The following is a 23,200-nucleotide window of genomic DNA, read 5'->3' on the forward strand; positions in this document are numbered from 1 at the left end:
AATAAACAGGTGTCCAAAAAAGCAGATTAAGGAAAAAAAAAATGAAATCCTTTATTTCCACGCACTTATTCAGGCTCGGCAGTAGACTTGAAGAAATCGTGCATGTGCCGTTGCACGTTGTTCCGTTTACGTGCTATCAGATAAGCCTGAATCTCGGAGAGGCTCGTACGGTCACTATACGCGGCTGAAAGCAGTCACTGCTTGTACATGCTCTGCATGAAACGGCAGCGTAGCACATGGTGCGTCATCTTCCGACTCGGAGTCATCGTCCGGCGGTGCAGCATGAACCTGACGAATAATCTCGCCATCGTCGAGTTCTGCGCATGTCAGTACAGCAGTGTCAGCACCTGTGAAACTGTCAAATGAGACGGTGTCCAGAATCGCAATGCAACCACTGCGCAGGTCTCGGCAGAACATTTTCCGCGTCATTAGGGAGCACATCGGAAGGCGACAAATCTTAGGCTTCCTGGCACCCGCTTGCCAGCATTCCCCAGCGCAGTCTGCACAGGCACTGACGGCGCCATTAGACACTTGACGCGATGTTTCTGTATGCCGCGTTGGATCACCTGAACATCCACACAGCATACAAATCAAACACCACCATGCCGACACCAGTCGCACAAATGAAGAATGTGGCCTACTCGCAGCATCGTGCCCGAAGAAACAAATAAGCTGCTGGATTGTCTTGACATGGCTTACTAAGCTGAAACCAGAACTGCTGTAGAGCCACTCTATGGAACCAGGCAGAAATGATGATGAGCGGGGATTTGCAGTAGCGCCACTTCGTGGGGCAGCAAGGAGGCTCCGCTCAAAACAAAAATGGCGTTCAGCGAGTCAAACCATGCACCAGTCAGAGTCGGTGCATGGTGCTCTTGATCGAGTTGGCTTAAGGAGTGCCCGAACTTTCGGCAGTTGTTATACGTTATGGTCTATGAGGAGAACGGCGGTGTCGCGACACAGACCAAAAAATCAATCATGTCCGAATTTTTGGAGTCCGGAAAATCAGTCGGCGACTGTATACCACAGCCTCATGGCTAAGGGTTTGTTTTCAAAGGCTCCTCTACCCACCACGAAAACCTGAAGCAGTGCAGTATACAGTACCACAAACTCCTTAGCAGTCATCGCAAGCCACACAATGATTGTGCATCTGAAACCTGGACACACAATGCCTAAATCTCACGCTCCTTCAATCTGCATTTCCCTCAGAGCTTGCAGCACCCTTCACTCTTTTCACCTTCCCTACCATATTAGCCTATTTTCTCAAGCAATCGACAGGACACTCACAATGTTGCCTCGAAGAGAGCACTGATCCACAGCTCAATTCTCGCGGCTGTAGAGGAGCCCTTCTTAAAGGGGCCCTGAACCACTTTGTATCAAAGTGTAGAGACATTTGAAGTGAAGGTAGGCTGTTTCAGAACCACTTTGCCGCAAAAAGTACTTCAACGCATTCAGCAGAAGCGGAGTTATCGGCAATCAAACACGGCCTCAGCTGTGCTCCCCTTCCTCCTCCAATGCCTTGCACTATGAGGGCTACGGCAGAGACGTCACCGTGACACGCAGCTCAAATTTCCGATTTGGTGCCTATGCCGCGCTAAACGTAAACCAAACGCAGCTGTCCTCAGAGAGCCGCAGTGCGCTTAGCCATTGGACTTGTGGCGGCACCTCGCGGCGGCCGCGGTGTAGCCGAGCGCAACGACCAATAGCAGCCGCGTATTGGTCGAAATAAAGCAAAATAAAATAAATAATTTATGACGAAATAAAGCACACAGAAGAGAGCGAGGATCATAGGGTTTTTGAAACGAGAGCGTTTGAGAAAAAGGTGACTTCGTGCTCCGCTTGCGAGCTCCCGGGCTGCGTACAACAGCAGAACTTGGCTGAGATGCTCACAGCAGCATCTGCTACCCACGGACTATGTTATTTCACCAAGCCCGAGGGGTGGTTCAGGGCCCCTTTAACAAACTACTTAAAAATAGAACAACTAATGATTAGTTGTACATTTGGGGAATTGAGGCCTCATACTGTGATTACAAAATCAGGCGGCTATCTAATAGCATCATCGCATGGTCGTTTTCACCACTCTAGAGCGTTCCCAAAAGACCAATCTTGTTTGGATGGTTCTTTCCAATCACCCACCCGACTGCACATCAGAGCACCAAGTGGTGCTCCCAGGATTGTCGTCGGATACCCCACTCGGACGAGCTCTCACATTAGTTTTGATTTAACTAAACAACTGCATGGCACATATGCACTTCGAAGGAAGACCATCAAAATATCGGCACGCAAGATTCATTGCTGTGCGATTCACAGACCCACAGTACAAGCTGAGTGCGTTTCATTTGTGCTCGCAATGTTACAAGTGAGTGGAAATGGACTCGGTCATGTTATGCAAGCTGAAAGCCACTTTCTAATCTAACAGCATCTGTGTAGTGTTGGTAGTCATTGATGCAGCAACTAGAGGGGAAGAACCGACAATGAAAGGAGCACCGGAGCCCCGAGAGGCATGCAACTAGGCACAGGAGGAGGAGAAGCGATAATGGCTGGTTCCAAAAGCATGGGAATGTTGCAGTAAGCACAGAGTCAGTTCCGAACTTGAAACCTGACAATTTCTGACAAACCTGGTCGATTCATAACCAACATGACAATTGGTTTATACATTGTATTGTAATGAGCACACGGCCAGGCACGTTTATGCACAAATCCATACACGCTGGCTTGCTTTTGCGCTGCGCCCATTTCTGCCTTATCCTGAATAGTAACATGCAAGAAGCATTTCCACGCGCGCAAGGTGCATCACTGTCTTGCAGCCAGGCCACACAGACTTTTAAGGTTAGCGTTGCGTCATTACAGTCCATTCACATTAATTTGATCCTGTCAGGACTGGAGACACTGGTCGACTTAAACAAAAGGCAGAAAAAAATAAAGAACACGCCTGTGATTCACTTGGCAGTGTTTGTCTCTAAAGTTCGCTTCACCACAATAGGCACCGGGCGTGGGACGAGTCTGGCCCAGCGCCACGAATTTAATGGCATGTGACGGCCAGGCCGTGGGCAGCAGGCGCAGCAGTCAGCTATGTTGGTTATGTTCCATCGTTTCTTGTTTTACGTTGTCGAAATATGATGTGGAACCAAATGTGAACAGTTATCGTATTTACTCGCATTATGATCGCACTTTATTGTAAAAAAAATTGATGCAAATCCAGGGGTGCGATCATTACGCAGGTTAAATTTCCCGCGATAAAAAACATGCTTTTTTCATCTTGCATTGGCTGCGGGATGACAACAGGTCAACGAATAGGTGGCTGCCACTGCAACAGTGCAGGACACCAAAACAAAAATGGCAGCCGACGTAGCAAGCCGAACTTTTTTTTTTTTTTCTCGCGAGTACATTACACGCATTGAAACAGTTGCTTCCGTATCAGTAATAAATAATATCGTTACTATCAGCAAGTTTGCAGCAATAACGTAGCCATGACCACTTTGAGGGGACAGAAATGGAGATGGGCGCACTTAGCTGCCAGTGACAGAAACACATGGCAGGCACACTTCGGAAACTGCGGCCATTTGTCTTCACTACAACCTTAATACGGCACGCTTCCGCTATGGGTGGGCAAATATCTTAGCTGTGTTACAAGCGTCGGCGTATGAATACGGTACACTTCTAACAAATCAGTGAAAACGTGGCTATTATCATTGCCGCTTGCGATTTGTTGCGTGCCCACGAGTACAGACGAGAAGAATCGGAAAAGCGTCTTTCTTGTTGTTGACCCCAACTATTAAAAGGCCTACAAATAAGCCAAGGCCAGTTTGATTGTAGCTTTTTCTTTTTCATGGAAGTGCGGAAAGTGATGAAAGGAATGAAATGGGGCATCTGCTTAAGAATGTTCGGTGCGTGCAGACCACTTGGTATGTCTTGAAGAGTAGCTTGCGTAGCATTCGACAGCATTTGACAGAGGGTAAGTGCGATCATCATTAGCTAGACTTGGCACATGACATATCGTTGTGGCAAGTTCGGGGTGCGATCATTACACGGGAAAGGAAAAAAAATCGAATTTTGGTGTGGTCATTACGCAAGTAAATACGGTACTCATACATGACTGAAACCATTAAGGCCATTCTACATCAACCTCACCAGATAAAATGGCGGAAGGCTTGGATATGCTAAGTTCATAGGCAGTAGTACATACATTTCCGACGCACCTTTGCTTTTGTCCAGTTGTTCTAACATCAATAAAGGAGCCGTTCATTTGCAAGAGTTTCGTGTTCCGTGTAAATTGTGTGATGGCTCCGGAGCTTGGGCACATAGGCAAACACGCGGATTTGTTGTCATTATTTTGCCATCCCCTCAGCTGCTCAGTCTTTTTCTTTTGAGGCATATGTTCCTAAGCTGCGTCTCGTACATGACAAGGCCTTACTCGTGCACCAGCCACCACCGCCAGTTTTAATCATGCCAAGTTGCATGAAATAGACCATGACTGAAGATTTAGCTACCGTAAAAACCGGAACATAGGTCGAACTTTTTTTCAAAATACCATAGCGAAAAGTCGACCCTCGTCTTATATACCGGACATTGGCGGAAAAGCTACGGAAGTCTTCCAACGATGGGCGGACTAAGTATACAGCGGCCGTCGCCATCGCCATCAGCAGAAGCGCGGCGTGGCGACATTGTGGCACCGCTATTTTGCGTTTCCACTGTCACAAAGTTATATTAGTTGAAGGCTGCTTTTTCACATTTTGTTTCAAGATGAGCGGAAGCCGACGGCAGTTCATCTTCGCCTTCAAGAAAAAGGCGATTGAGTACGCGGAAGCCCAAGGCAACTTGGCGGAACAGCACGAATTTGGAGTGTCCGAAAAGAGCATTCGGTACTGGCGGAGGCAGAAGCAGCGTATTACAACTTGCAGTAACCAAAAGAAAACGTCATTTCGTGGGCATTCCCCATTGGACCGCAGAATTGGAAGACAAGGTTGCGGAGTTCGTCAGGGAGCTGCGTGTAAGATCGCTGCCTGTGACTGCCGAATGCATCCGTGTGAAAGCAGTAGAGATCGCGCACGCCTCTGGACTGGGCAGCAAAAAAGCACTCTTCACCTGACTCTAGTTCGGACGACTCTGATCAAAGGCGTTGCTCTGATTCGGAGTAGCGCTTGCGCACTTCGTTCTCTTCTGTGTACTGTACACCCGGCCAACCTTTAACAGTATCGCGCGACCATCGACCCGTGTGTTTGTCAGCACCTTATCATCACGGCGCGGAGCGGCGAAATAGCCAAAGCAAGCGCATGTGTACACATGCGCGTATCTCGTTTGTTTCGTCGCTCAGCAACGTTAATAAGATGCTGACAAGCACGCGGGTCGATGGTCGCGCGATACTGTTAAACACTTGGCCAGGTGCACATGCGAGCAGCCTTTAAATAAATACTGTCACCATTGTGCAACCGGCTGAGTTGCATTTGTTTCAAGGTAAGGGTGTCTTTCAGTACTTTTGCCATTGAAAAAGGTTTTTTTTGTTTTTCATGTTTAGAATTCGTTAGTTGGGGGATTGACCTATATTCCGGTCCAACCTATAGTCCGGTTTTTACGGTAGTTTCAAAAAATTTTGATTGGCAAAGCATGATAAAGTAAATGAAAGAAACTGGACAAACAATGCGAACATACCAACACATGCATGATCGGCAAAGCAGCACAAAAATAAAAAAGGATATGTGCATCTTGTCCGATTTTTTTTTCTACTTCGCGAATTCACATGAATAAATGCACGACCACGTTAAAATGCACAGCAAAATAATATCTCCAAAATATCTGCTGAACTTGCACCTCCCAGCTTTTACAGTGAGCTTTGTGGGGTGCCTTTGCATCGCAACTTGCACTTGTTTTCTGCTGTATATACTACGTGATGCCGTAAATGCAAGCGCTTCGAATAAGCTGCGACCATTCTCAAGAGCAGACGAACAAAAATACATTTTCTGGTTCGCCAGGCCTTAAGCACTGTGTGTGCCCTTTGCCCCGTCGTCTGCATCACATGCCAGAGCTCTTACTGTTCTCTGCTGGCACCTTACAACGGCCACCCGGTGCCAACATAGCTGTGCTATGTGGTGAAGGATGCCAAGCGGTGAAATGTGTCACTTTTATGGGAGATAGCACGTGTTATTTAATTTACGAATGTGCTGTCTCCGACAACAGTACAAGCATCAAGACGCATAAGATTACTCGCAGGCCTTCAAAGTATTAGATAGACCCCTGCTCTTCTGTTGGCTTTAAACGTGCCCCCAACTGTGTAGCAGACACACACTTTTTCTGCACTTCTGGGTGCACAGTGCACATGAATAATTAAGGAATGCATACTAGGCCCTGTTAATGTTCTCGTATACAAGACATTAACGAAAGGCGAAATGAGCACTCGAAGCGCCACAGCAATGTCAAAAACAGGACTCTTGTCATTCTGAATATGCTTCACAGCATAACACGGCTGTATTATGGCAAAGCTGACAAGTCAAGCTTGAATTATTTGGCGAAAGCCAGTTTCTCTCTTTTTTTTAGATTGAAATAACGTCCTTAGAAATGTATATGTGCTAGCCGGAACATTCGGTAGGGAACGAATTAACTGTAGTCGAATTAACGAACGCCTATTATAGCAAAGACCATTCCAAAGTATGAGTGACTAGTCTGACAAAAAAGCAGAAGCCGTGGCACTTCGTTGCTTGCCAGGAAATGCAAGCAAGCCAAAATTTGATATAATGAATCTTTTCTGTGCCAGTAAATCACATGTTTCATGGCAGGTTTCTACCCGTAACTGGTGATGGGGGAAATGGCTCCCACTGCTCTGGTTTACCACCCAGTTGACCACATGCTCCTTATGGGGTGATTCAACGATTATCAAAGCCAATTAGTCAAAAAAAGAAAAGTTTTCCCCACTTGCTTCAGATGTTCTCTTATCACATGGAGAAACGTGGCAAAGAAATGTTAAGTAGACGCTGAGAAAACTGCACTTTTCTTGTGTGCTGTCAAAAAAAAAAAAAAAAAAACAGGTTGAAAATTGGGCTAGGGAGGCGCCACTGCATTGTGCCTATTTCCGTTGATGCAATGCCACCATCTTGGCACTGTCGTAAAGGGGAGAGATTAGAGCTTCAGATGACTACAGTAACTCATTTCACCTTGCAAAAGAAAAGCAAAAGAAGTGAGTGAAAGAGGAAAATCTAGCATCGCAATTTATTACTGCTGCCATTACCCACAGGACGCATTCCTACTTGCTGACGAAGATTTAAATTGTGGCGCACATTGTGCATGCATTTTGAAGGCGGCAAGCTGTAGATTTCTTGGTTCTCGAGGCGTGTGGCAATCGTGATAGGCTACATCACTGGCTAACACTTCTTTCGTTAATGCATCCGAGATGCAGAATTGTAATGCACCATTTAAAATAGTTACATGGTATCAAAAAGAGAAGAAAAATGAAAGCTTATTTGCGTGTTAACCCCCCTCGGTTACAAAATGTTGACACCTGAAATTTCTGGGGAGAACTCTACGTTTTATGAAATTTTTTACAAGCCCTATCAATGTTGTTGTGCCAGGATTTAGCTGTGCCCATACACATTCTCCAAACCATACTGCCGTCTTTTTATCTCTTACGTTAAACCTACCATTTTTAGTTACATTGCGAATTGTACTGTCATAAGATTCTTCTACAGTTTCCCTGTTATCATCCAAGTTTTGGACCTGCAGGCAAGTACTGGCAGATTGCACCAATTATACACTTTTCTTATTAAGGCTATTAATAAGCTGCCTTTGCTTTATTCGAGAATGCATGTGTTTGGATTAGTTAAGTATGCCAGTATTTTCTCAAATTGTCACATCAAGAAGAATATGGATGAATATAACGGGAACTTAACTGCATAGGGTTTGAACTGCTGAAGAAACCTTATGTGCAATGCAAAGCGAGGGTTTAGAAAGGTCACTTACCTCGCTTAGTGCCCGGTGCCTTTGCAGCTTTCTTAGCTGGCTCTTTCTTGGCAGTCTGGTTAAATATAAAGTCATGTTAGCACAAGCTGTATAGTCACCCTGAATGGTATAAATGTCCCAACACAAAATTTCTCTTTTAAACTCATTTAAGTCTGCAAGAGGAGCATAAGGATTGGCTTTTATTTCATACTAAGCCCTCGTGCTGAAACCTCACATGAAGGTAATATTTTCCTGTCTCCTTTCTGTACTACTACGTCCAACAACAGTGATATCCACAGTAGTTTCATGACACACCTCCTTTTTTATGCCAAACCTTTGTCTTATTCTGCGCCTATTTTTTGTATTCCTACAAGATAAAAGCAATTATGAGTGCCTCCAGGCATTCTACTATTCCGGAGGATTGTTATGTACGTATTATGCCACCAGAATGATGCACATCTACAGCGTCAGCTATGTTTAGTATGCAAGTTTGCCATTCGGTCTCTTTTTTTTAGTTGGTGCACGTTGTCAAACCTTTGATCATATCAAAGTTAGCGTTAGCAGCTTTCATCTTTGGTGATGCAGCTTGCGATGCAAATTCATAGTGCAGCACAGTAACTAGTGCAGAGAATGATACAGAAAGCAATGAGATAAACAATCTCTGTTTTGCCTCACTCTCCAATATTCCAGCCCTTACAGCAGAAAACATGCTCACCCTCGATTTCTTCACAGCACGACTGCGACTTTTAAATTCCTCATCCTGAAGCTTGCGGGCCAATTCCTCATCATCATCTTGTTCCTGTAAGGTAAGCGCAATGTCTCAGAACAGAGAAAGACTCCACGTGCATATGTATATGAGGAAGAACACTAAATTAAAGGCTTTAGAATCTGCACCAGCCACAGGACCTCATCAATCTCCCCCATCACTAAGAATCGGCTAGGCACAGTGCATCCTTTCATACAGTGAGACACAATTTTGTTTATTTACACCTTTGTCTCAAGCAGCATTTTTTACTGGCGACAACATGAGGGGGGGGGGGGGGAATTAGACGTTCTAACACTCTTCCCAATGCCCTGTTCCTGCCTGCAGCCAAGCAAACTTCCACCATGCTTTCGAACTAAGGCCAACAAAGGCAGCAAGAGCAGAGCTTCATCTCACAGGCTTTTCCTGTATGCACCAGCAAGCGCACTGCATCGAGCTAAAACTTCTGCAGCAACCTCTGCCTGCCTATCAACAAATATCAATGGCTAGCACCACTGCGGCCACAATGCCAGCAATGGCAACATTACACTGAGCCAGAGAGCTGCCTTAGCAATGCTGACATGTTTTCACTTATTTGTCCTTAATAGCCTGAAGGCATTTATTACATAAGGGTAGGCTCAAGTACTAATAGCTTTATTTTAAATAATAAATAAATAATAATAAAATTTTTGGAAACCACCTAGCAAAGTTTTGATCTGTGCAATGAACGAAAACTAGCGAGATCTGAAGAATCCTGAGTGCAGTGATGAAAACCAAGAAACACGTGGTCATCTGATAGACATGCTTTGTTATAAGATGGAGTTATATCAAGTATCCACACGATTTTATTTACTGCAATTCACTGCACACCTAACTATGCGATGAAGAAGCGTGTAAAGTTTAATTTTAAAATATTTATTGGAAAATAATTACGGTAGTTAGCATATTAAGAAATTGCAAGAATATAGGTACTGGGAACATAACAAAAAAGATATCTAACACATACAGCAGGTAGTCTCCTTCAGACTTTGGGCTTGCCTGTCTGGCACTTCCATCTTTATTCTAACTTATTTTTCAGTATCAGTACTGTGAAAGGAGGCCTTAGCAATGAGCGGCCAGTGATTTGCGAGACACTGTTTCATTGTGTAATGGCAAAGTTCTTTTCCAAGTTGTTTCAGCATATCAAGTGTGCCTCTGTTGCGATTGCTGAAATGGCTAAGAGTCATATTGAGCAAATTTGAGTCAGAAGTCTCGTGTGTCTCTAGTTATCGATTACAAAATGCTGATACTATTGAGATGCTCACTCCAGGCAAGGCAATGCTTGACAAAATGCAAAGAACTACAATTGTTTCACTCCAGTGCTGAGCTTGACTTCTGGATATCAGCCACCTTCCACATTGAACCACTGCCATCGCCAGATGTGTCACACACTATGGCTTTGGTGTTTTTATTACCAGCTAACTTTCGTTTCCCTCCCTTTTGTACTCTGAACTCCATTCTGAAGCTACTAGTATAAATGAGAAAACTGTAGTATAAACACTACCAAGAAAGGCAATGTGCTGTTACTTCCAACAGGTAAAATGCCTGCAGGGTGTAAACAATGTGTTCCAATTTTGTTTTTATTGTGATAGGGATTATACGGACACTCAAGGAGCGTTCACACCACCATCATGCAGCACTGGTATTGACACTGCAAGTGCAGCTCGCAAGTGGAGGGCATAGGTTGGCAGACTAAAACTACCTTACTCATACTGACTCTCCAATATTTTTGCAGGCTACGTACTCCCTCACGTTCACTAGCATTCATAGTCACTTCCATTCACATTTACCAGCACCCACCCATGCTCATTCACCAGCACTCACATACACACTGATGCAGGCACGTACGCAGGATTTTTTTTCGGGGGGGGGGGGGGGGGGGGGCACCACCTTCACCACCATAATCATCATCATCATCATGTTTTATGTCCACTGCAGGACGAAGGCCTCTCCCTGCGATCTCCAATTACCCCTGTCCTGCGCCAACCGATTCAAACTAGCGACCGCGAATTTCCTAATTTCGTCGCTCCACCTAGTGTTTTGTCGACCTCGATTGCGTTTCCCTTCTCTTGGTACCCATTCTGTAACCCTAATGGTCCAACGGTTATCTAACCGGCGCATTACATGACCTGCCCAGCTACATTTTTTCCTCTTGATGTCAATTAGAATATCGTCTATACCCGTTCGCTCTCTGATCGAAACCACTCTCTTTCTCTCTTAACGTTATGCCTAGCAATCTTCGTTCGATCGCTCTTTGCGTGGTCCTTAACTTGCTCTGAAGTCTGCCCCATATGCACTGGCACAATGCACTGGGAAGTGCACTGGCAAATGCATTGGCACTCGACATATTGCACTGGCAAAATGCACTGACTGCACACCTTACTTTTCAATAATAATGGTAAGCTTCCAGTCAGGAGCTGGCAATGTCTGCCGTATGCGATCCAACCTATTTTTATTCTTCTGTGAATTTCCTTCTCATGATCAGGGTTCCTTCTGATTAATTGACCTAGGTAAACGTACTCCTTCACAGTCTCTAGTGGCCGACTGGCCATCCTGATCTCTTGTTCCTTTGCCCGGCTATTTATCATTACCTTCACCTTCTGCATAATAATATTCAACCCCACTCTTACACTCTCTCTGTTAAGGTCTCCAATCATTTGTTGTAACTCGTCTGCATTGTTGTTGAATAGAACAATGTCATCGGCAAACCTAAGGTTGCTGAGACATTCGCCGTCGATCTTTACTCCTAAGCCTTCCCAGTTTAATAGCTTGAATTCTTCTAAGCACGCAAAAAATAGCTTTGAATAAATTGTATCTCCCTGTCTGACCCCTTTCTCTGTAGGTATATCCCTGCTTTTCTTGTGTAGAGTTAAGGTAGCTGTAGAACCTCTGTAGATATTCTAACGCGAAAGACGAGTCAGTAAGACGAGAAGCTATTTACAGATTATATTTACAACAACGGTTGCAGTGCTGACCGGTTAGATTCACAGCGCGAGCCCAGTTCGTTCTTCGTCCTCTTTTCTGGAGTAATGGCGCCTACGCGCCTCGTTCAAACAAACAAATACCTCACACATGTAGCAATATTTTCCAAGCTTTTTACGTAAGCGTTCTGTACGCCTTGATTACGTAGTGCCTCTACGATTGCTGGTATCTCTACTGAATCAAATGCCTTTTCATAATCTATATAAGCCACATAGAGAGGCTTATTGTACTCTGCAGATTTCGCGATAACCTGATTGATGACATGGATGTGATCCATTGTAAAGTATCTCTTCCTGAAGCCAGCATGTTCCCTTGGTTGACAAAATCCAGTGCTAACCTTATTCTATTGGAGATTATTTTGGTAAATATTTTATATATTACTGGGAGCAAGCTAATTGTCCCATAATTGTTCAATTCTTTAACGTCTCCTTTTTTTGTGGATTAGTATAATGTCTGCATTCTTCCAGTTTTCTGGGACCCTTGCAGTCGATAGACACTTCGTATAACGAGCCGCCAGTTTTCCAAGCATTATGTCTCCTCCATCTTTGATTAAATCGACTGTTATTCCACCTTATCCTCCCGCTCTTCATCGTTTCATGTCTTGCAGGCCCGTTCTGACCTCATCGCTAGTTATAGGAGAGTTTCTGTATCCTGTTCATTACTGTTTTAAGTGAACTATCGTGACTCCTCTGGGTACTGTATACAGGTGAGCTTAGAATTTTTCCGCTGCCTTTATTATATCTTCGAGATTGCTGATGATGTTATCCTTCTTATCTTTTAGTGCATACATCATGGTTTGTCCTATGCCAGGTTTCTTTTTTACTGATTTCAGGCTACGTTCATTTTTTTACGTCTTCTTCAGTCTTTCTCATGTTATAGTTTCGAATATCAGTTATTTTTGCCTTGTTTTTCAGTTTTGACAGTTCCGCGAATTGCGTAACGCTGTGCGGCCGCCAGTCCCATACAACCGCGTAGAGCGCAGGACTCTGCGATTCTTGATGTACTGCGCTCACCGCGAAAGGTTAGAAAAACACCCACATAAGCACAGCAGAGAAGTGGTTACGTGAGGCGGTTCGACCGATAACTGTAGAAGCGTCATTCAAAACAAGTCATTGTTCTCCACTTCCGACGGCGTTTTCTCTACTTCCTTCTTAAATAAATAAAGATGTTGATCCATAAATATTCTTATAAACAACGGTTAACTTTTTTTTATTATTCGCTTTTGCTTGCAGTTTGGTTGTTGCCTTGGCTCTCTCCCTTAGTAGATCGCTTAATTTCTCAACTCCTTGCGATTTTTGTTTCCAGTTGCCAATTTTGCACGAAAAGTGCTATACAGTTAGGGAAAAACAGACGAGGTAACGGGCGACAGTCATCTTGCTTATGGGTTTAAGGGTTATTGCAGGGTTCCATGATGGACGCTCTTTCACATTATTTTATTTCCCACCTTATCTAACCCATATCACACATATATGGTTCCGGGCATCTGCCAGCGTCGAGGCGAGCCGTAACTCAAGGAAACAATGAAGCAAAGGGATAAATTAAACGCAATTGGCGTTTTCTCCAGCTGCAACTCGTTCCATGAGAGTACAGACCAGCTGAGTAACAGCCGCATCCCTCTCCTCGTCCCAGGATCAGCCTAAACAAAGAAGGTTGAACTAACAAAAGCAACAGCTATGCGCGTGACGGTTGAATAGATGGTGACAACTGAACGCACCTCGAGTTAATCGCGCGGGTGCGGAATCTACGAGAAAACTGTCCTTCACATTACAAGAGATGCCGATAACTACCGCCATCTAAAAGGAGTGAAAAAGGCAGCATAATGCTGACCGATGAACAGCTGGGAAGTCTCAACATTGATCTGGCGGTGCTTTAAGAATGTGTGAGGAGTGGTGGCGTGGGTGGGGAGGGGTATGCCACTTGATTTCGGGGGGGGGGGGGGGGGGCCGGGCCCGACTTATAATCGCTTCACACTCATTTCAAAGCTGGGAGATAAGGGAGATAAAGCTTCAGTGAGTGACAAAGGGTGTGAGTGAGTGCCGGGAAGTTTGACGTTACATGAATAGAAACAGGAGTTAGTGCCGGTTAATATGAGTAGAAACGAAAGACAGTAATGGTCAATTTGAGTGGACAATGAATGTGTGCCTTAGCGAGCGTCAGTGTACATCAGTGCAGGCACGTACCCAGGGGGGGGGCCCGGGCCCCCCCGTGCCCCCCCTGGGTACGTGCCTGCACTGATGTACACTGACGCTCGCTAAGGCACACATTCATTGTCCACTCAAATTGACCATTACTGTCTTTCGTTTCTACTCATATTAACCGGCACTAACTCCTGTTTCTATTCGTGTAACGTCAAACTTCCCGGCACTCACTCACACCCTTTGTCACTCACTGAAGCTTTATCTCCCTTATCTCCCAGCTTTGAAATGAGTGTGAAGCGATTATGAGTCGGTGTACTCGTGGGTGAGTATGCTGAAGTATGGTGGAGCATTAGAAGGTGTCCACAGACACAGGAAACACACAATTAATTTGGACTCAAAAACAACAAAGCCAAGTGGATGCACCTTATGCTTTGCTCAAACGGCTCTCAGTGGAGCCAAGAAATCCTGCTTTCTGCTGCTAACATGAGCGCTGTACACGCAAACACTAGCATCCTGCTGTGCAAATGTGCAGGTACCACACCATGGTGCGTACAGTGGTGCGATTGGAATGAACAGCACATTTGGAGCAACAAATGCCGACAGTTCTCCGTCTGACTCATCTCTTAGACCATTGCGGTGTGATGCCTGCAATGCTGGTGGCGGCACTCCTCAACATACCAGCGTTGCGAGCCACCTAATAGCTGCCAGGGTGATGTTTCTGCTGTGCAGCAGTAGTCGCCTCGCAACCTGTCTCATGACGACATGTCACCCAAGCGCATTCTTAAAACACAGTTTGAGGAGCTTCAGTGCAACTAAGATGCCTCACTACAGCTTTCAATGCTCCCCTTCAGGCAAAACTGCCCAAGATATTTTAGGCATGAAAGCATGCTCAAAATGCCCTTAAACTCTTATTACTTCTTGAAACTTTAATTAACGTTCGATGGTCTCCTCGCACCCACAGGAATCACACATCTGGCTCTCGGCCATTCCCAAACGATAGTTATAGTGTCCCGCCCACACGCACTCAGTGCTTACTTTCTCCCCTTTTCCTCTTTCTATTCCCCTTTCCCCCACACCCAGTGTAGGGTAGCAAACCTGATGCTCTTCTGGTTGACCTCCCTGCCTTTCCTGTCCTTGCTCTCTCTCTTAAATTAACGTTAAAAATGAAAAGAATGCTATAGGATTTAGATAAAGAATTAAGTGTGAAACCAATACTTTCAGGTTCAATTTCACAGGTGCCGGCCTGGGTTACGAGCAACCACACAGTATCTTTTCAACACAACAGCACAGGAACATCATTTTTTCTGCAATGTGATCTCCAATGAAACATACATCGTACTACGAAAAAAAAAAATAATACAAATAAATAAAAAGCTGCTTTATTAAATTGCCAACTTGGTATCATATGTTAAAATACCCTGCAATTCTCCAAAAATATGATGCAGCAATACCACAAACTCTGATGCTTCCATACTACGTCTATATCTTTGCAACACAAAAACACCTGTGAGAGAGAGAAAGAAAGTGCAACTAGTGAATACAAATAGCACAGTGTTTAATTGATCCACAGTGATGCATAGTGTTTAATTGTGCAAGGGCCAGATATGGTTTAATAACACCATGAATATAAATAGTGTTAATATCGGTGAACCTTAATAAATACTCACTTCGTCGTCATCATCACTTGATGAGCTTTCGGCAGCCGATGTGGAGCTCACAGCTCCATTCTGCTGAGCAGTTGTCTTGGGCTTTTCGGCTTCTTTACCTTTAGGCTGAGAGATCAGCTCCATGACCAGGCCGTCAATTTCCTTTTTCCTATCAAAACCAATATCTCATATCACATCAGGATACAACATAAATGCAGCAGCCACTGAAGGTAACTTCAATGTGCCAGGCTTTGCAAAGAAATTTTGTTTCACCTGTGCACTATCAGCAGCAGTACACATCGGGATGTGTGCAATATGAGCAGATAAACCAGCTAACAATTATTGCTTTAGCTAATAATTTTAGGGTCCATGTTGTAACTCTCAAATTACAACCCCTGTCCATAGCATCATATGGCCATACCAGAAGCCCTAGTTTCATGATATTCATTCCCAAATGACGTGATAAAATAAGTCCCATTCAATGCAGTGTGTTTCAGAGCTGATAGGAATGTCCTGAAGCACAAATCTGTTGACACATCTATAAATAAGAGCTAGGCCGAGGATTCGTAGACCCTTTTGTCCTAGTGTCCTCAAATGAAAATAAACCAATGAAGCAGTTTTCAGAGTCCAAAATGAGCAAGAAAAATCGTAAGCCTAAACTAGAACAACTCGCACTGCATCTCCATCAGCATGGAAACCTGTAGTCACGCTTTCATGTTTCACAGAATCGCTGATAGAGGGGACAAAGATGGCAGATGTGCAGATGGCATGCTCTGACCGGAATCAAAATAAGTGAACGTTTTGTAGCTTTTCTCCCCCTAACTGCATTTAATAGCGAAATGAGACTTTCAGATATTTCGACAAACATTACAACTTGTTCGAACAGTCTGCCCCAACTAAAGTTGGCTGCCGCACATGGCAAAAGTGTACTCAAGTACATTAGGTCGCCACATTTGCAAGTCGCCACATTTACAAGCAGTCGCCACATTTTGCAAGTCATGTCCTCATTCACTACAGCAGCTTCCCTTGCTATTCTTTCTCCAATTCTGCATTATGGCTTGTGCAGGTTAGTAAATAGGGCCCATGTCAACCTTTTTGCTACGAAAAATGCAGACAATATGCTTGCTTATACATAGGTGACAACCAAGACAAGGGAGGGCAAGGACTTTCCTGTTGAAGAAGCAGAAATATACACCATTTCTATGTAGGTTCAAAAGAACACTGATAACAGCCTCTTCCAGGGGGCATCAGAATTGGAATCATCTGATGAACTCACTCAGAAAACCCTACTGAAGATGCTATAGTATCGGAAAAGGTTTGGGAACTCACCGCAGTGGCTTAGCAGCTATGGTGTTGTGCTGCTAAGCACAAGGCCATGGAATTAAACCCCGGCTGCATTTCGACGGGGGCAAAATTCAAAAAACGTTTGTGTCCCGTGCATTGGGGGCACGTCAAAGATGCCCTGATGGCCGAAATTAATCCGGAGTCCCCTACTACGTCATGCCTCAATCAAATCATGGTTTTGGCATATAAAACCCCAGAATTCAATTCCAAAGATTTGGGAAGCTCCCTGCTGAACGTAGCAAATCAAAAGCCAACCTATTCCAAACAAAGACCAGCGGATGTGTGCCTCAAGCACGAAAGGAGCAACCAAGAATCAACTGCGAGAAGTCCAAAGTTCCCCTTATGCAAAAAGGTAAACTGCACGAAAAAGGAGTTCAACACACCCTAGTGACAGCGTTTAATAACTGCATTCTCAAAATAAGCCTCATGTGTAACCTTTCCCATGTAAAAATAGTATCCGAGCTGCAAAATGAAGACCAAGACCACACTGCACGTCTTCACAAGCTTTTAGCTAGGGGGCTGCTGTATAAATTCATGAGAACGGAAAAATTGTTCTTGGCAACCACTGCACAGAATTTGACGAGGCATGATGCATTTTCAAGAAAATTACAATCTAGTAACAGTAGGAAGTGGATTTTGATTTAGGCCATCAGTTATTTTACAGAAATTGATTAAATTTGAAAAAAAAAAAGGCTCAAGTATATAAGTTCACAACTCTAACTGCGCAATAAAAACTATCACAATTCTGCATACTGCACCTAATATTACGTCTAAAGAGGGCATAATTGGTGTATACACTGCTTTGATAAAAGTGCAGATTTGCAAGCAAGACTTGTGCAAAATCCTTGTAGATATTGTAACAATTACAAGTAAGCTATAAATTCATATACCCAATTTTTTTGCTTCACACAGATGCAGTTTACAGAACTGAGATGTGTTTTCGGTGCAGGGTTATGTACTTGTAAACTTCCTTGTTTCAATTTTTTATTCTAACTTACCATTAAGGGGAACTTGTGTAATGAATTCCAAACCCTAAATCAAAATTCTGCTTTCCTTTGTCTTCCTCAAGTGCAACCATTTTCATTTAATTTAGTCTAGCAATTGTTCCATAAAGGTATTTCTGACTTTTACATGTATTTGAATACAGAAATCGGAGTTGGACCCGAGCTAAAGCTTCCTTAGAAAGGGTCACTGAAGATAAATCCGTTTAGACTTAACTATCCTTCAAGAACTACATTTCTGTTAATTTCACGATAATCAGTATAAGTGAGAAAGAATGTCAAAGCTCCATTTTCTTAATTTCACACCAAGACCCCCAGCATGAGACCCCTATTCCGGGACACGTCAGTGTGATGCCACAAATTCTTTTTTTTTTCTTTTTTGTATTGGGGCTGCACCAGCTCAGTAATGTTCCCAAAATTTGCCACGATGAATCTTTAGCTTCTTTATAACATAATTTAGCTCTTTTTACCATTAAAGAATTAACTAGGCCTAAACAGATGGCAGTAAAACTCATGACATCACAGCGAGTTGGTTCAAGATGGCGGCGCCACCCCTAATTTCTGCCAGCTCAAATAATGTCTCTCTTTACAAGTCCTTTTGTATCAGTACATTACCTTTCCACAATAGCAAAACAGCCACTCTTACTGCGAGAAGATGCTTGGTAAGTGAGAAAAGGTGCAAAAAGAAATGACAAGAGGCGACGTCACCTTGAAGTTACTGCACCAGCTCACTGTGATGTCATAGATTTTAATGCTGTCTCCTCTGGCCTTGTTAAGTTTTTATTGAAGAAAATAAATCACATTTGTATTTAAAAAGAGCCACAGATTGAACTTGCGTTTCAAGAACTTTTAATCTACGACAAGAGCTTATTTGTGAAAAAATACTTTATCATTCATGACATCACACACCAGAGTTGGGGTTGCGGCTCGAATTCCAAAAATGAAATCAACAAAACTAGAGTCCTTCAATTATACTTTATCAATATAAACTGATTCAGTGTTTCTCTTTAGTGTCCTTTTAAGGACACACCAATATCCAACAGCAAACAGTCGCATGGCTGAAAGTGCTAGTAAATAGACATACTTTCAGGTACTGGTTGCTTTAAATTTAAGGCACCTGCCTTAAAATAAGGCATTTCATAGTCCATTAATTACTTTGTTAATTACTGTAACTAGTGTTTCTCAACCAAATACTGTAGGCATTGTTCTTTTGAATTAATGGCACACATCAACTGCATAAGTAATTGCACTTGCACTAGTTACAGTTCACTGAATGACCTATTTTGCTCCCAAAAGTTCCTTAACTTCCATGCTAGAGAGGAAACCTCACCACAAATACCAAACTTGTACAAAGTACCAACCGCTTGATTATGTTCATGATTAATGACTTGTTAACTCATGCAACAAGCAATGCCCTGTAAGATAAGGGTAATGCATTCATACAAAGACAAATTAATGATAAAAAAGTAGATACACAAACAATTTTAAATAGTGCATAGTGCCTATTGACATCCCCGCCTTCATAGTAAACAATTCGCAGCTCCATTAAATAATCAGGCAAAAATTTATGGTGTGCTCTCAAATCAATGTATGCCATTTTACTTTGATTCTAATTAGCATTCTTGCAAGATATACCAACACCAAATTCATGCAGTGAAGATAGCTGTTATGAAATGGAAAGCTATAAGAAGTGCAACACATTACACAAGTGCTTCCAAGACTGGCAAAATGCTGAGAAGTGTTACTTGGCCTACTAATAAAAACTAAGAAAAAATTGTGCTACAAATCTTTACCCCTCAAAAAATGCCCACATTACATAACACATCGCTTGAAAAAGAAAAAGGCAGACAAAAAAGACCTACAACCCAAGAGCTTGCTTTTGGCAAACATTCAAGACCAAAGTTGGCTCATGACACAGACAGTGTGGAGCTTGAAGCGGGCAGAAAATAACATTCGTTGCAAAACTGTCCTCATACCATACATCCCCCATTCCAACAGGGCAGCTACAGTGAACAAAAACTACAAAAGAGAAGTGAAGTGTACTCAACTACAAATACAAATGTTAACTCCTAGGTCCATACTAAAATGATTGATACTTACACAAGGAACACTGGTTGGTTTGAAAAGTAATTTTTCCTTGGACCCAGGTTAATAAAGAATCGCTACAATTCAAGATTATTACAGCACTACCAATAACATGTTTCGTGTTTTTCTAGTGTAAACATGAAAGGGCAAATGCTAAAACTAAAACACGTCTATGCTTCCAGGCACTAATTCATAGATATGTTAAAACTTGTTAAAAGCAGTCTATTCATTCATTCATAAAAAGTAAACCAGACAAAGTTGTTTGAGCCTTAAGCCACTGGCACAAACCGACGATTAGTGAAGCTTACAAATCCCACGCGAGATTCCGATCAGTTTTGCTCTCTACCTCAGGCACATACCTCAACTTCAGTTATGGACGTGAGCGGTGCTGAACACACAAATACCCTAGAACTTTGGACCGCTTTGTAGCTTTAAAAAATATATGATATACATAACGTCGGTAACAAAGACGCAGCACTATTGAGGGTTCCGATGCTCACTAACCCACCACACAGATCGCCCATCTGACTAGACTCGAAATATAATGCCACATATTCATAAAGCACATCGTATTTTCATGGTGAACCAGATGAAAGAGCAGCGTAACAACACAGTTTGCGCAAAGAGTTAAAATATTCATGAATGCCACCACGACGTGTTCGAACCACGTTCGAACAGCCGACGCGCGGCGACGCTACATGCTCGCAGGCACTTTCCTACAGCTGGCGTCTGCAGGGAGGATTATAAGGACTGGCTTTTATTTCATACTAAGCGCGCGCGCTAAAACCTCGTCAAGGGTAATATTTTCGGTCTCCTTTTAAAACTACTACATCCAACAACAATCATACACATTGCTTTTCCGTGAATGATTAATCCGTCACTGCCGACACCAGACGCGCCAGGTGCTAGGCGACACAGCGTATGTATACCATCTCGCAGATTACCACAGAAATATTGCTTATAACCAGTGAGCACGCCGTAGGTCGTGGTGATCGGTAAGAAGGCATTGCGCAATGGCACAGCGTGGTGTGCGCAAAAAGTTAAAACATTCCTCATGACCACACCACGATGTGTTCGAATTCACAGTCGATGCGCGCCACCGCATACACCAAAGACGTTCGCGATCACTTTCCAGTTGGCATTGGGCGGATGAAACTCTTGAAAACACTGAGCATTAAATCTCTGAAAAGTAAGAAATGTCATCGATACGCACAAAAACTATGCCGAACGCAACGCGCCCGATACTGGCAAATAGATTGCATCGTCCGCCGTCTCTGCTGCCGATCCCACGGCATTCAAGCAATCGGGGCCCCCCGACAGGCGCTCGGGAGCTAATAATTTCATTTCAGCCGACTTTAATTCGCTGTTTTACGAGGCAATGCGATTCCGATGTTGTGCTGCCGCTCACTTGTCAAACGCGCAAGGTACCAAATGACAAGTGAGGTTACCCGCGAGATGTCTGATGTCACCTGCGTCGCAGCGTCTCATGTAACCAACGAACTGCATATTAGCGGTCTTTTTCTGCGTAGATACGCCAATACCTGATATGATTACCACCGTAGTATTATATTGTTAATGCTACATGTAATCACTGCATTAAAACCCATAATACATGGACGAGCAATTAAGAGCGATGAGAACTGGGACGCGACTCAGCACCATGGAACACTGTACGGTGGAAAGCTAAGCCTCGCTTTTTGGAACCACGCGATCTCTCAAACTACATGCGTTCCACTTCCCAATTACACGAGGTACTACCAAGCTCACGAAAGTATAACATCCCAAACACATGGCTTACCTGTCAGTGAAATCGATACCGTACTTTTCTTCCAACTGCTGCCGGATCTTCTTTGATGAAAGTAAGTCGAGATCGGCACCATCCAACATCTCTGAAAGCACATCAGACAATTCGCGAAATTACCACCACATATGGCAGAGAACCGCTTCCCGTCACTTATCACATACGATTAAATGTGCGCGAAAATTAATTTAAATAAATTTCTTACCTGAGATAGCCTTCCGCAACTCGCTAACCGGCACCTCAGCCATCTTAACGTTCAGAACACACGTGCTGCTTTGACGCCGACACTCGAACTACTGGCCGACGCTGTTTACCCACAGAGTGGACTGAGCCGCAGAAACGTAGTACGCACCTCTGTTTACTAACAGAAGAGAGAGTCATAGCAAAAAATATAAAATATTCAAGAAGCTTGACCTTGCGGCTGAGGTTTCTGTTTATTTGTTTCTTTTCTAATTTTATTTTACATAAAAGAGTACAAAACTTTCACCGTGATTGTGGAACATATATTTCGGTTTCATTTCTGCCGCTGATGCCGTTGCAACGCGCAAACAGGCGCAAAACTTTCTTCTCCTCTTGCCATTTTGTTCACGCTGTTTCGCTGAGTTCCGGCACGCGAAAAATATTGCTGAAATTATAAAAGCGAGCTCCATTGATCATTCCAGATCCGATTCTGTAGCGATTCTTTTCCTTTCCGTATGTTTTCTTTTCTTTTTCTTAGTCATTCGCCGCACGAAGCCACTGCCTCGCTATCGCCGACGGCAGTGAGTCACATAAGTGAACAAAATCAGCGATATAAAGAACACTTGAAAAATATAACTCCTTGACGGTTTATTCCTTTTTTCTCAGCATCAATTCTTTTCCTTTTTCTTTCTTTCTTTTCCTTTTTTTTTTCAGCCAGGAGTCGGCAAATAGCGGGTTCGCGTTGCTGCAAAGTACGAGTAGCTTTTCAACTGAAAGGCCGGATATGCCAAAATGTCAGCTTACAGAAAATAAAGAGAAGGGAAAGGCACAGCTAAAAAATAAGAAGGAAGTGAATGAGAAAGTGCTATAATTATTACCCCTGAAACAAGGGCGAACTAAAGTCATTGGAAGTAAACCCCGACTGGGTCTCGATCCTAGGCTATACCTCGAAATTCAGAAGGTCAGGAATAAAAAGGAAACGGAAAGAAAACTTTAATCGGGAGTTTAAGCCGAATTAAAAAAAGCATTTCGTTGCGAAAGAACGTACAACGTAGTTGATGTTCCACTTTCACAAACCTTCCCTTATCACATCGGTCGGAATTTCATCCCGCTTGTGTCGTGACATGTGACCCAGTTCACTACCTAAGCAAATATGTCGTAGTAGTAGTAGTAGTTGTAGTAGTAGTAGTAGTAGTAGTAGTAGTAGTAGTAGTAGTAGTAGTAGTAGTAGTAGTAGTAGTAGTAATTCTTTATTCAAAGCGATTGAAGTGCGTCTTGTTCCAGACCCTCCAGAGCGGCCCGAGCGGGCCCGGTAAGTC

The 23,200-nt window shown here is 43.5% G+C and overlaps 1 protein-coding gene across 1 annotated transcript in view; it reads right to left on the bottom strand.

Moving 5' to 3' along the window:
• The window catches only part of Non2 (upstream activation factor subunit spp27 homolog Non2), a 57,165-nt gene extending 35,105 nt beyond the window's left edge, over positions 1 to 22,060 (bottom strand). Inside the window, exons 1-5 of the mRNA XM_065429966.1 lie at positions 21,907 to 22,060; positions 21,699 to 21,789; positions 15,492 to 15,639; positions 8,639 to 8,722; positions 7,945 to 7,999 (exon numbers count right to left, since the gene is read on the bottom strand). Coding sequence (XP_065286038.1) covers positions 7,945 to 7,999; positions 8,639 to 8,722; positions 15,492 to 15,639; positions 21,699 to 21,789; positions 21,907 to 21,949 — 421 coding nt within the window. The 5' untranslated portion in view covers positions 21,950 to 22,060. The remainder of the gene's footprint in view (positions 1 to 7,944; positions 8,000 to 8,638; positions 8,723 to 15,491; positions 15,640 to 21,698; positions 21,790 to 21,906) is intronic.
• Between the last annotated feature and the right edge of the window lie 1,140 nt (positions 22,061 to 23,200).

The sequence above is a fragment of the Dermacentor albipictus genome, chromosome 1, assembly GCF_038994185.2.
Source record: "Dermacentor albipictus isolate Rhodes 1998 colony chromosome 1, USDA_Dalb.pri_finalv2, whole genome shotgun sequence".
Taxonomy (NCBI): Eukaryota; Metazoa; Arthropoda; class Arachnida; order Ixodida; family Ixodidae; genus Dermacentor; species Dermacentor albipictus.